Raw genomic sequence first — 14,815 nt, forward strand, 5'->3', positions numbered from 1 at the left:
AACCCGATACCCCAAATCATCAGTTCCCCCCGGGCACAATTATCGCATCTCAAAAATAAAGCAACAAACTTTCACCAAAACCCCCCAGAGATTCCAAGGTAATTCCCTCTAGACCAAGCGTCAACCACTTCTAGTTGCTCTTGGATGGAGGCCCAGCTGAGTACTCACTACATGGACGCCTTAAGGAATGTGGGGTTCACGGTTAGTCCGTGTAGGAACGTTCCCTACCGGGACGCCTTTTAAGAACGTGGCGTTCACGGTTAGCCCGTGTAGGAGCCCAGGCTCGGCGGCTCCGCCGTATATAGAGTGCTTCAACTTCTCCGGACTCCTAACAGTTACGGTGGGACCCCTTGTCCCAGCAGTCCCCTGACTGGCGGTCTCCTTCTCGGCCAGTCCTCTGCCAATCATTCTTTCGGGAGAGGCCGTAACTCTGGGAGCCTCCATAGTAATATCGGCTGCTGCCAACACCAAAACTACCGCCAAGTGGTCCTCTTCTGTAGACCTCTCGACGCCTACGAAATGCCTTCCCTACTGTTATGGTCCGACCCTCCAAATCCTTACCATTCCAATTCTTCTCTGCCTCCCTGGCGTCTCTTGTGCTTGCAAACGTGACAAAGCCGAACCCTCTTGACCGTTGCGTTTCCCTGTCTTTTACCACCCGCACTTCCACCAGCGGCCCATATCTGTTGAAGACAGAGGTCAGAACTTCTTCCTCTTCCTGGCATTCCTGAATTTTTGCCGGTAAGCTTCAGGAACCAACTCATAGGCTTTGAGGATGTGCTTCTTCAATACCTCATAATCTGCACATTGGTCCATTGGTAGCGCCGAATAAATCTCTTGAGCTTTACCCACCAGCACACTTTGCACTAGTATGGTCCAGGCCTCCTCCGGCCAGTTTAACTGTCGAGCCACTTTCTCAAAGTGTGGAAAAAATTGAGTGACTTCCTTTTCACTGAAGGGTGGAACCAGCCTCACATGTCTGCCCACCTCCCAGGTGTTCTGGCTAGGTGTCGACCCCGTCAGCAAGGGTGGTACCTCTCCCCGTTCTCTCATTAAATCCAGCTCCTTGAATTTAATCTCTTGCTGAAGCGCCAGATCACGTTCCTTCAACTCCCTTTCGGCTTTTCTCTCCTCTGCTTCGAGTTCCCTGGCAGCTCTCCTCTCCTCTGCTTTTCTCCCTTCTAACCTTTCCTGGAGTTCTCGTTCCACTCTCCTTTCCTCTGCTTGTTTCTCTTCTCTCCTCTCTTCTGCTTTCCTTTCTTCTTCTGCTCTTTCCTTTTCTGCTTTCCTTTCTTCTTCTGCTAACCTTTCCTGGAGTTCTCGTTCCACTCTCCTTTCCTCTGCTTGTTTCTCTTCTCTCCTCTCTTCTGCTTTCCTTTCCTCTTCTGCTCTTTCCTTTTCTGCTCTCCTTTCCTCTTCTGATCTTTCCTTTTCTGCTTTCCTTTCTTCTTCTGCTCTTTCCTTTTCTGCTTTCCTTTCTTCTTTGATCCGTTCCTGGAGTTCTCGTTCCACTCTCCTTTCCTCTGCTTGTTTCTCTTCTCTCCTCTCTTCTGCTTTCCTTTCCTCTTCTGCTCTTTCCTTTTCTGCTTTCCTTTCTTTTTCTTTTAACCTTTCCTGGAGTTCTCGTTCCACTCTCCTTTCCTCTGCTTGTTTCTCTTCTCTCCTCTCTTCTGCTTTCCTTTCCTCTTCTTTGATCCGTTCCTGGCTCCGTAATTGCAACTCCAGTTTCCGGAGCTCAACGTCTTCTGGTCCTTCGGGTAGCCACTGCCAGGCTAACTCGTCCCATGTTCCTAATCCCACCATAGATTGTATCACCGTGGTCTGCAACTCTGCCTTCCTCAAATTAGTTCGGACCTCCAAGTTAAAATGTTTGGCCAATTTCAAGAGGTCCGCTTTTAGTAACGCTCGGAACTGTGCCTCACTAGGTGTTACCGCAAAGTTCTGTGCAACAAACGCCATGGTGACTATCGTTAACACCTGTTAACCTTCACCCAAGACTTTACCACAATTTCTCAAAAATTTACCAATTAATAATTAATTAATAAATTTTAATTAATAAAAATTATTATTTTATTATGTTATACAATTTTAGATCCCGGAATTCAATTGGACGAGCCCCCAATTCTGTTACGTGGTCCTCCCGGTAACTACCTGGTCTTGGTGACCCCTGGACCGTGGGAGGACCCCGCCAGAAAGATATCTGATTTATACGCTTTCGTAGCACAATCAATATGAAAGACACAATAATTCCAGTCAATAAGAAACCCCACACCAAGGATCCGGATTACTTAATAATATATTCTCCATTCATCATCAGCAATCAACAATCCATCAACAATCTTACTAAGATGGCCATCTCATAAATTTCCCCCCTTTCCCCACTCACGACCCCTCAATGGTCACTGTCCCTCACAATGTCTCTGGGCCCCTCCAGACCAAGGTGAAGGTCGACTTCTCCGCACACGGGCGGTTGAACGAACCCCTGGCTGACGTGTTCCAAGCGTGCACGTCGCGTACCGGGAACAGCTGCTGCAGCGCACACCTCCTTGCAAAGCAAAGCGGGCAAAGCAAAGCGCGGCTTGCAAAGCGCGCGAGGCCCAAGGTGCGACCCGTACGCGTCCTTGTAGACGTTGAGGGGAACTGTGCCGGACGCTTGGTTCCGTGCACGAACCCACGGCAACTTGACGTGTAATCGGTAATTACCCCGCGCAGGTAACTCCTTTCGCCAGACGGGCTTTCAAACGCAGCGTCCCCCACGCTGCTCAATATCGACACCGCTCGCGTCGGAGCTGGGCGAGGAAGAAGAAGATCGCCGCTTCTCCCGGACCTCGTGTCTTTTTCTTCTTCCGGTTCACTATCCCGTTTCCGGTCTCCTGTTATCCGGAGCCTCCCTAACCCTTTAACCACAACAACCTTTAATAGAATAAACATTAATAAGCAATGACATGAATAGTAACTCCTCTAAATCCAGGATCCGTAACAACATGCAAAAATCCGTGTACCACTTCATGGGCAAATGGGATGAAAATCCACTGGATAGTTCTGGAAAAGCACTGAGAAAGCGATAGGTTGAAGGAAAAAGGATAGGAAGGGATAGGAATGCTGCGTCTGACGTACTGATAGGCCGGATCTGGATTTGAACCTGAACCAAAATCTAATCGGCTTGTTCTCGTCACCGAACCAACTCCACCAAGTTTAGTCATAACTCATCCATAACTTCTTTTAATATCATGTTACATATCGCTTTTTGCCTGATCTCTCAATGGTGACAAATCACTTAAAAATTAAATAATTATCGTATCCAAATCCTTATTCAGATCTTCAACAAAATCGAATCAATTCGTCCTTGTCACATACGCAACCTCTCTGCCACATTTCGTAAGAATCCGTCCACAACTTTTTGAGATATCTTGTTCACAGACAAATAGATAGACAGACAGACAGGGGTAAAAACATATCCTCCATCCACCTTTGGGTGGCGGAGGTAATGAACTTGTTTAGCCTAACAATGATTTCAGAAAGAATGTGCTGATGAACACCAACCATCTCAGCCGGTTTCAATTTGGTGAACATAATAACACATTACTTACCTTTACTTACCTTTCCTGGAAATCTTACTTTTAAATATCCAAAATTGCCCTAAAGATTGAGATGCAAATTCATCTTTTTGCTTTGGAGTCTTCCTGGTGGAGCAGGTTTCCGAGAATAGACAGAGAAGCATGGCCCGACGAATGGAGCAGATTGGAAGGAACTGTCACATAAAAGATAAAAGGAAATCGAAGAAAGTAGTCCCATGAGATGTCGTGTCCACAGTGATGGAAGATTCCAGTTTTCAAAGGAGCCAATTGAACACTGACTTAGTTTTCCAGGAGATTGTCCAAGGATAAAATCGACATTCCTGGGTTAAAAGTGCTGTTTGAAATGATAGACCAATTCTTCTTTATCCCTTAGACTATCGACTGAAATGGTGATTGGCCTTCTCTAGTTTGTATCAGTGCAACAGCTTCATGGTGAGAAGGTCCTGCGCAATGATGTGCTCGGGGTTAGGGTTAACCAGTAGGAATGGCACTATTACAGATGAAGGAAAGAGATTGATTCCATGCCATCTCTTGTAGGTCTTTAAATGTACAGAAACCTCCATGGAAATGTAGGGTGGAAGATTATCTAATGTTGATTGACAGGCTCTCATGGACATTTTGGAGAGAAATTATATAATGCTGATTGCGTCTTCAGAAGACTTCGGCAAACCGAGGGTATAAATGGGACACAAATTGCTGTAATCAGAAGGCAGCAAATGTCTTACCTGGCCAGATAATGAACCTTGTCACATCTACGTAAAAAAAATAGGGGCAAGACCCCGGGACACTCACCTGGTAGAATAAAGCGGTATACTACACCGACAAAACATCAGATACACAACATGACCAAAAGTATATGGACACCCCTTCTACTTAGTGGATTCGGCAGTTTCAGCCACACCCAATGCTGACAGGTATATATAATCAAGCACACAGCCATGCAATCTCCATAGACAAACATTGGCAGTAGAATGGGCCGTACTGAAGAGCTCAGTGACTTTCAACGTGGCACCGTCATGGGATGCCACCTTTCCAACAAGTCAGTTCGTCAAATTTCTGCCTGGCTAGAGCTGCCCCGGTCAACTGTAAGTTCTGTTATTGTGAAGTGGAAACGTCTAGGAACAACAGCTCAGCCGCGAAGTGGTGGGCCACACAAGCTCACAGAACGGGACCGCCGAGTGCTGAAGCGTGTAGTGTAAAAATCGTCTGTCCTCGGTTGCAACACTCACTACCGAGCCGCACACAAGCCTAAGATCACCATGCACAATGCCAAGCGTCGGCTGGTGTGGTGTTAAGCTCGCCGCCATTGGACTCTGGAGCAGTGGAAACGCGTTATCTGGAGTGATGAATCATGCTTCACCATCTGGCAGTCCGACGGACGAATCTGGGTTTGGCAGATGCCAGGCGAATGCTACCTGCCCGAATGCATAGTGCCAACTGTAAAGTTTGGTGGAGGATGAATAATGGTCTGGGGCTGTTTTTCATGGTTCGGGCTAGGCCCCTTATTTCCAGTGAAGGGAAATCTTAACGCTACAGCATATAATGACATTCTAGACGATTGTGTGCTTCCAACTTTGTGGCAACAGTTTGGGGAAGGCCCTTTCCTGTTTCAGCATGACAGTGCTCCTGTGCACAATGTGAGGTCCATACAGAAATGGTTTGTTGAGATCGGTGTGGAAGAACTTGACTGGCCTGCACAGAGCCCTGACCTCAACCCCATTGAACACCTTTGGGATGAATTGGAACACCGACTGTGAGCCAGGCCTAATCGCCCAACCTTACTAATGCTCTTGTGGCTGAATGGAAGCAAATCACCGTAGCAATGTTCCAACATCTCGTAGAAAACCTTCCTGGAAGAGTGGAGGCTGTTATAGCAGCAAAGGGGGGACCAACTCCATATTAATGCCCATGATTTTGCAATGAGATGTTCAATGTTCGGTTGTCCACATACTTTTGGTCATGTAGTGTATATCATTAAATAATCACTCATGGTTCCCGACCATAAATATTTTTTGCACCTGCGAAAAACCTAAAATATGACCAAAAAATACATATTTTATGGGTAAGCCCCCCATAGGCCCCAATCCTTTAATGCTATGAACAAACTTTGGTACATCACGGGTGATGAATGTTCTGGTCAGGTCTCATCGAAATTGTGTATGTAGTTTCGGAGGAGAAAGCAAATGCATATTATGGGGGAACCACTCCCACCCACCCATCCCCATCCCTTCCATGTACACAGCGATTAATTTAATGCCATGAACAAATTTGGGTACATCGGCGATAAAGCTTGTAGTCAAGTTTCATCGGAATTGGGTGTGTAGTTTCAGAGAGAGCAAATACCTATTTTGGGGGGCAACCACCAGTAGACCCCCCCCCCCCTTGGGCCCAAATTTTTTTAATGGCGTGAACAAACTTTGGTACATCACGGGTGATGAAGGTTGTGGTCAAGTTACATCGAAATTGTGTGTGTAGTTTCAGAGAAGGAAGCAAATACCTATTTTGGGGGTCAAACCTGGACCCGCTTTGACCCCCGGTAGACCCCTTTAGGCATCGATTTTCTTTTTTAATGCAGTGAACAAACTTGAGTTGCAACATACCAAATATCATTTGTTCCAAGTTTGGTCACAATCCCATCAGCGGTTTCGGAGAATAAGTTGCAAGTGTTCACGGACTGACGGACGGACGGACGACGCGCCATCGCATAAGCTCCCCCGGAACTATGTTCCAGGTGATCTAATTTATTGAACATCATCTGTCCGTCGATGTCTTATTCATTTTCCCATCTCCTCTCTCGCTGCTTCGTGTGTCACCACGAAATTTGGTAAGCATCATCAGCAAGGCCTTACATTCCGCTCACGACATCTGAATTTGCTTCCAACTCCAACATTTACTCTGTTCGGCAGTCCAAAGTTCATTTTTCTTGAAGCGTTCACCATGCTGGATGACGTCACAGCATTCTGGTGGGCAGCACTTCAAGCCCAGCATTGTTGTTGTTGTTTTATGGTCCTCTCCTATCAAAGGCCATTCCATCCCATTACTCATCTTTCACTGGCACTGTATATCTGCTAATTTAAAGAATAAACTTGAGAGTGTTAGATGCCACATGCTGTATTCTACTAGAATGCAAGATTCAAATTTGCTCTTGTGATTTTATCATGTAAGCAAATCTTTGTATTCTTGATTATATTCTTGAATGGTTGTTTTTGAAGAAATGTGCTGGAATTGTAAACAGTTAATGGTAGCCTTGATTTATATTGATAATCCAGGATATTTTCCATGATAATCCAGGATATTTTCCATGATAATCCAGGATATTTTCCACATTTGTCATCACCCATTGCTTAGACGAGGAGGATGGTATCGAGCGGTAGAGGGAAGAATGTCAAAGTTTCCACCATTGTTGCATATGTAATATGTAGATCTTCTTCTTTCATATTCAGCACAAGGCTGCGTGGTAGCATAATTAGCTGAGGGAGTAGCATAATTGTCAGAACAAGGCTAGCATAATTGCCTGTGGGTGTGGCTGTGCCGGTGATGCAGTGCCTAGGTCAGGGTAGGACTTTGGAATTTGTTCATGGTGCCTGTGATGGCTCGCCTACTCTTTGTGAAGGACACCGTGGGATCTTCAATGTCCAACAACTAATCCCTGCAGATGGAGCGCTCGTCTAAAATCCATCCAGGGACGGCACACACATTTATGAATCACCTTGCATACCTGTAGCCTGGTGTTGGCTTTGCGGTTAGGGTGCGGCTTGGGATCCTCGGGTCCTGGGTTCGAATCCCGGTCGATCGCTGAATTAATGCCAGGGGGGTTGACGCAGCCTGTCATCCTTCCGAGGTCCGCAAATTGAGACCAGTTCACTGGTAATTCCCTGTGTGTGGCAAGAGGTGACTAACAGGGTTGGCGGCAGGAAGGACACCTGACCGTAAAACATTGCTTCAAAAATGGGACCAGGGTGCCCGAAAAAGGGGGCCACGGTGCCCCAAAAAGGGGGCCACTGTGCCCAAAAAGGGGGGGCAACGGTGCCCAAAAAAGGGGGCCACGGTGCCCCAAAAAGGGGGCCACGGTGCCCAAAAAAGCCCAACCCCCGCTCTGCGGGGGGAAATGGCCTCTGAGAGTGGTTCCTTGCATACCTGTGAAACACCTGGATGGCAGTTTATACATGTGATGGGATTCATTCCCAGGCTAGACAGCTTTGAGGCGAGTGTGAATCCGTAGATGAGCATTTACTACAAGTTCGACCTTTTTAATCTTTAGGTTTCTCATCATTTCATAGCAAGGAGCAACAGTGAAGGAACTTTTCAATCTCGTCATTTTAATAAAATGTTTCTGTTACCTGAGCTGCAACCTCATTAAAAAAAAAAACCTTTATATATATACAGTGCATTCAGAAAGTATTCAGACCCCTTGACTTTTTTCACATTTTGTTATGTTGCAGCCTTATGCTGAAATCGTTTAAATTCATTTTTTTCCTCATCAATCTACACTCAATACCCCAAAATGACAAAAAGAAAACAGGATTTTAGAAAATTTTGCATATTTATTAAAAAGAAAAAACTGAAATATCACATTTACATAAGTATTCAGACCCTTTGCGATGACACTTGAAATTTATCTCAAGTGCCTCCCATTTCTCTTGATCATCTTTGAGATGTTTCTACACCTTGATTGGAGTCCACCTGTGGTAAATTCAATTGATTGGACATTATTTGGAAAGGCACACACCTGTCCATATAAGGTCTCACAGCTGACAATGCATATCAGAGCAACAACCAAGCCATGAGGTCGAAGGAACTGCCTGCAGAGCTCAGAGACAGGATTGTGTCGAGGTACAGATCTGGGGAAGCCTACAAAAAAATTTCTGCTGCATTAAAGGTTCCCAAGAGCACAGTGGCCTCCATAATTCTTAAATTCTCGCGAGATCTCGCGAGATCTCGGAGACGGTGGGAGGGATTTTCGAAGCTCCACACGGTCTCCACGTTTTTCGAAGTTAAGTCTGTTCACAATTGTATTTTGTCGAAACTGTATTTATCTTTCGGTGTGTGAAGTTATTGTGTGCAACTTTGGTTGTTTCTCGGTGTTTATCTTTCATAAATTGATCATCTGTTTGCCGTGTCGCGAGCAAGGCCTTTGCCGCGTCGCGAACGATTTGAAATCGAAGTTAAGTGATTGTTCCCATTTGTATTTTCGTTAAAACTGTATTTATTTATGGTGTTGTACGTATATTGTGTCCCGACGAAGATTTTTCGGTGCAAATCTTTCATACCTGTATTGAAAATCGTGTTAATTCGTGTCGTGTCTTGAGGCCTTGTACAGTGTGCACTGTACAACCTTGAGGGTTTGTTTTTCTCTCAGTGGTCCGTCGTTTGTGATCCAATAACTTTAGTTCTCTGTATTCCCAGTCTTTTCACCCATAGCCTACTTCCTTGTGTAAATCTCAACTCAAAAAAAAAAAAAAAAAAAAAAAAAAATACCTGTGAAACTGTCATCATGCCAGTTGGCTGGGTGTGGGTACCTCTCTCACCAGCCATGGCTCCTCAGCAAAGGACTTCTGCGACTCACTGGGACTGACACAATCTGTCAATTTCCCGACCCGGATCTCAGTCAATGGAACATCTTCTCTTCTGGACTTGGTTATGACTAACTTCCCTGAAAATGTCTGCTGCTCTTCTTCTGCTCCGATCGGATCATCTGATCATGTCCTTGTTAAAGTGGACATCTCTCTGACCATCCTCAGGGAGCCTGCTCAGCGTCGGCGAGTCTGGCATTTCACTCAGGCCAACTGGCACGGTCTTCAAGCAGCCATCAATCATCTGGACTGGTCTCCCATCTCTACCACCTCTGACATCAACTCATCCTGGGAATTCTTCCAAAGTAAATTGCTCTCTCTCATGCACAGATTTATCCCATCTCGTCTTCAGTTGTCATACCCTTCCTCCCGTCCATGGTACACGGAATCTTGTGGTGAGGCTGTTGCCCAGAAACAACTTGCCTTCGTCTCCTGGAAAGCAAATCCAACGGAAGGAAATCTCATTTCCTTTCACAAAGCCCAAAACAAGTGTGTGTCCACCCTCAGGAGAGCCAGGAAACAATATCTCTCCGTTCTCAAGACCGAACTCTCTTATCTGTCTCCCTCTTCCAAATCCTGGTGGCGTCTGGTCAAATCCGTTTCTGGTGTTTGTTCCCCCTCCATCCCCTCCCTTACCTCAAACGGCTACGCAGCTGACTCCGCACGTGAAAAAGCTGAATGCCTCAACTCTGTGTTTGCCTCTAAATCTTGTGTCCCAAACCCATCCCTCTCTGTACCCACCATACCCAGTCGTACCCTGCTGCTCCTGGACTCCGTGTCCTTTCCTCCTGACAAGGTGGAAAAGTTTCTGTCAACCCTCGACTCTGATTCTGCAACTGGACCCGACGGCATCAGCCCACGGGTCCTAAAATCCTGCTCTGCTGCTCTATCTCACCCTCTCTCTGTTCTCTTCACCCTCTCTTTTGCTCAAGGTCAACTGCCATCTGCTTGGAAATCAGCCAACATCACCGCTTTGCACAAAAAAGGTGCAAAAACAGATCCTAGCAACTACAGACCAATCAGCCTTCTCCCAATTATCAGCAAAGTCATGGAATCCATCATTGCTTCGGATATGAAATCTTTCCTCTTCTCCAATGGCTTGATCTCTGATCATCAATTTGGTTTCAGACCAGGTCACTCTACTCTGGACATGCTGCTTCTGCTGTCTCAACAATGGATGGAGGTCCTCAATGCCAAACAGGAAATTAGAGCTGTCTCCCTCGACATATCACGTGCCTTCGACACGCTCTGGCACCCCGCTCTGCTCACCAAACTCTCCTCCTTTGGTATCCATGGAAATCTCCACGCATGGCTGGCGGACTTCCTCTCTAGTCGTCGTCAACGTGTGGCCCTGAATGGGTTTCTCTCATCTCCTCTTCCTGTTCAGGCTGGAGTTCCCCAAGGCAGTGTTCTGGGCCCCGTGCTTTTTCTGGTCTTCATCAATGATCTCTCTGACTCTCTCGAAAATCCTCTCTATCTCTTTGCTGATGACTCCACTCTCTGCCGCTCCATTCCTCTTCCCTCAGATCGGCAGTCTGCTGCCTCCTCACTCTCTGAAGACCTGGACAAAATCACAGACTCGTCAAACAAGTGGAACATGTCTTTCAATCCTGACAAATCTCACACTCTTACTATGTCTCTCCGAAAAGATCGACTGGACAACCCTCCCATCTACTTTCTCAACAATCCTCTCCAAGAAGTTCTGTCGCTCAAGATTTTGGGTCTCACTATCTGCCATGATCTTTCTTGGGAAAACCACATTTCCAAGCTGGCCTCCAAAGCCAGTCGCCGACTGGGCATCCTCCGTCGTGCGAAGTCCTTCCTCGGCACACCTGAGCTCCTCACCACATACAAGGCTTTCATCTGCAGCTCAATGGAATACTGTTCTCCCCTATGGGCCGGTGCTCCTGCCTCACACCTAGCTCGGCTTCACGCTGTTGAAACCAAAGCTTTCAGAATTATTGGAATCTCCCGCGATGAAGCTATCTCTGAGGGCCTTTCACTCACTCACCGCAGGCAGGTAGGTGGTCTTTCTGTCTTCTACCGACTCCTCTCCGGCCTTGCACCCCCAGCTCTCTCTGTGCTCTGTCCCCCAAATATTCCTACAGGTCGCACAAGATCTGCCAGCAACCCTCTGATGGTTAAACTGCCGAAATCTCGGCTCTCTGCTCACCTTCACTCTTTCATTCCTCTTTTCTCCCGCCTCTGGAACAAACTCCCTCACTCCCTTCAATCCCACTCCTCCCTCCAGGTCTTTAAAACAGCTGTTCACCACCATCTCTTATCTTCCCCCATCCAAAACCTTGATCTTTTCTACCCCCGCTAATTCACCCCAGATCCACCTTGTTTGAAATTCCAACTTCTTTCCTGGAAGTCCTGGCAGTGTCCATATGTTTTATACCTCTCCCACCGCCCCCTTCCCATGCCCCCCCCCCCCCCCCCCAAAGCCCTCGCCCTCTCTCAGATCTCTCGATGTCTCCATGTCTCTCAGTCCCTGCTCTCAAATGTTGTGTTTGTGTCCTTCCCCCTCTCTCCCCATCTTGTCTACCGCTCCCGATGTTATATGTTTTATGTGTCGGTTTGTCTTTCTGTGTGATTAATGTTCGCTCTTTCACGAGCCTCGATCTTGTGTACAAAAAAAAAAAAAAAAAAAAAAATGGAAGAAGTTTGGAACAACCAGGGTTCTTCCTAGAGCTGGCCGCCCGGCCAAACTGAGCAATCAGGGAAGAAGGGCCTTGGTAAGAGAGGTGACCTAGAACCCGATGGTCACTCTGGCTGAGCTCCAGAGATCCTGTGTGGAGATGGGAGAAACTTCCAGAAGGACAACCATCACTGCAACACTCCACCGATCTGGGCTTTATGGCAGAGTGGCCAGACGGAAGCCTCTCCTCAGTGAAAGACACATGAAAGCCCACTTGGAGTTTGCAAAAAAGCACCTAAAGGACTCTCAGACTGTGAGAAACAAGATTCTGTGGTCTGATGAAACCAAGATTGAACTGTTTGGCTTCCGTCGGCCACTCTACCATAAAGCCCAGATCGGTGGAGTGTTGCAGTGATGGTTGTCCATCTGGAAGTTTCTCCTATCTCCACACAGGATCTCTGGAGCTCAGCCAGAGTGACCATCGGGTTCTAGGTCACCTGTGTTACCAAGGCCCTTCTCCCCCGATTGCTCAGTTTAGCCGGGCGGCCAGCTCTAGGAAGAGTCCTGGTTGTTCCAAACTTCTTCCATTTAAGAATTAAGGAGGCCATTGTGCTCTTGGGAACCTTCAATGCAGCAGAATTTTTTGTGTAGGCTTCCCCAGATCTGTGCCTCGACACAATCCTGTCTCTGAGCTCTGTAGGCAGTTCCTTCGACCTCATGGCTTGGTTTTTGGTCTGATATGCATTGTCAGCTGTGAGACCTTATATGGACAGGTGTGTGCCTTTCCAAATAATGTCCAATCAATTGAATTTACCACAGGTGGACTCCAATCAAGGTGTAGAAACATCTCAAAGATGATCAAGAGAAATGGGAGGCACTTGAGCTAAATTTCCAGTGTCATCGCAAAGGGTCTGAATACTTATGTGAATGTGATATTTCAGTTTTTTCTTTTTAATAAATTTGCAAAACTTTCTAAAATCCTGTTTTCACTTTGTCATTATGGGGTATTGAGTGTAGATTGATGAGGTAAAAAATGAATTTAAACGATTTCAGCATAAGGCCGCAACATAACAAAATGTGAAAAAGTAAAGGGGTCTGAATACTTTCTGAATGCACTGTATGGCTTTTGCCCTTCCTGGAATATATTTAAGAGCTCTTTGTGTGTTTGTCTATTGGCGAACTTAAATGTATACATGTAAAATGAAAAAAATTAATGACACCTTAATCTTGCAGTCACCTGTCTTGCACACCTTATCTGTGAAGCAACCAAAGCACTCGTGTGAACTACGGGGACCAATTTGAATGGGATTGTCTGGTTGACAGGCAGGAGCTGCATGTCTTGTTTTGAACAGCAATAATTGTAAATTTCTTGCCGCCCTCTGTTTCCTTCATCAGGATCCTCGGGAGAGGCTCGGTTGCCATCCGCAGACAGGGTTTGGGGACATTCAAACGCACCCCTTTTTCCGCACCATCGATTGGGAATTGGTAAGAACTTCAAGATAACTTCTCTAAGCACCACTTTATTCAAAGGTTGACAATAAGTGGCGGCGAACAACGCATTGGGCTGTTTTTGTGAAAACCAATTAAAGCAAACAGGTTTTGTGTAGGCTCGTGTGCCCCCACCTCATCACCACATCCGAGTATGTATACCTGCTTTCTCCTAATATTGGTCAGAATATCCATCACCACATCAGGTATATTTATATGCTTACTCTTGTTTTATTTTACGTATTGAGCGGGCAGCTTATTCCTTAATTTTAGAGGAAAGACCAATTTTGTAATCTAAAAGCCTAAACATCACCAGGTTGTCCTTTTTTATTTACAGAAATCGAGGCTCATGGAAGAGCTGAATGACACAGTGACATTGACACCGACATGGCAGGGGGAGTTGGCAGACAAGGGAGGGGAAGGAATGAACACACGAGCTGCTGCGTAAGTAGGGACAGGCAGATAGGCCATGGAAGCTGAATATAATGTATAAAGTAACATTAAACAAGCATTCTGAGTATTGCGCTGCAATACATGTCCCCTACTGGCAGTCTGTCATCCGGAAAACCGCAAGGTCGCTCCGTGGAGTAGCCTGCACGTATTGCACTATGTGTGAATTATATAATTACCAACTCACGGTCTGAGGTAACTCGGCTAAAGATTATCCAATTTGCACAAAATAAAGTTTATGAATGGTTGCACAGACCCCTACTTCTCACTAAAAGTGGAAACAGAATGTAAATTGGAGTTAAAACAAGGAATATTAACAGCTTTGACTTACCGCACTCCAAATTATAGTCCGGAAAACTGTTTGGGAAATTACCAAAGTTCAAAGTGCCATAACTTTGTCAAAAATGATCGAAACGCCGTGAAGTTCGAACTTGATCTGTAACTTATCATGAGGAAACCATTTACCAAGTTTGAAATCATTAGCATTAAGAGTTTAGGAAAAAAAGTCCGGAAAACTGTTCTTTGCGTGACGGACTGACGGACTGACGGACGAACGGACTGACTGACTTTTTTTTTTTTTTTTTTTTTTTTGTTGTATACAAGATCGAGGCTCGTGAAAGAGCGAACATTAATCACACAGAAAGACAAACCGACACATAAAACATATAACATCGGGAGCGGTAGACAAGATGGGGAGAGAGGGGGAAGGACACAAACACAACATTTGAGAGCAGGGACCGAGAGACATGGAGACATCGAGAGATCTGAGAGAGGGCGAGGGCTTTGGGGGGGGGGGGCATGGGAAGGGGGCGGTGGGAGAGGTATAAAACATATGGACACTGCCAGGACTTCCAGGAAAGAAGTTGGAATTTCAAACAAGGTGGATCTGGGGTGAATTAGCGGGGGTAGAAAAGATCAAGGTTTTGGATGGGGGAAGATAAGAGATGGTGGTGAACAGCTGTTTTAAAGACCTGGAGGGAGGAGTGGGATTGAAGGGAGTGAGGGAGTTTGTTCCAGAGGCGGTAGAAAAGAGGAATGAAAGAGTGAAGGTGAGCAGAGAGCCGAGATTTCGGCAGTTTAACCAT

At 46.1% G+C, this 14,815-nt stretch overlaps 1 protein-coding gene across 1 annotated transcript in view; it reads left to right on the forward strand.

Moving 5' to 3' along the window:
- LOC137424540 (protein kinase C iota type) overlaps positions 1-14,815 on the forward strand; it is a gene marked incomplete at its 5' end in the record, with an annotated part of 105,234 nt that overhangs the window by 64,867 nt on the left and 25,552 nt on the right. The window contains 1 exon segment of the mRNA XM_078775571.1: positions 13,188-13,277. Coding sequence (XP_078631697.1) covers positions 13,188-13,277 — 90 coding nt within the window.

This window comes from Myxine glutinosa, chromosome 4 (genome assembly GCF_964187855.1).
Source record: "Myxine glutinosa chromosome 4, kmMyxGlut1.1, whole genome shotgun sequence".
NCBI lineage: Eukaryota > Metazoa > Chordata > Myxini > Myxiniformes > Myxinidae > Myxine > Myxine glutinosa.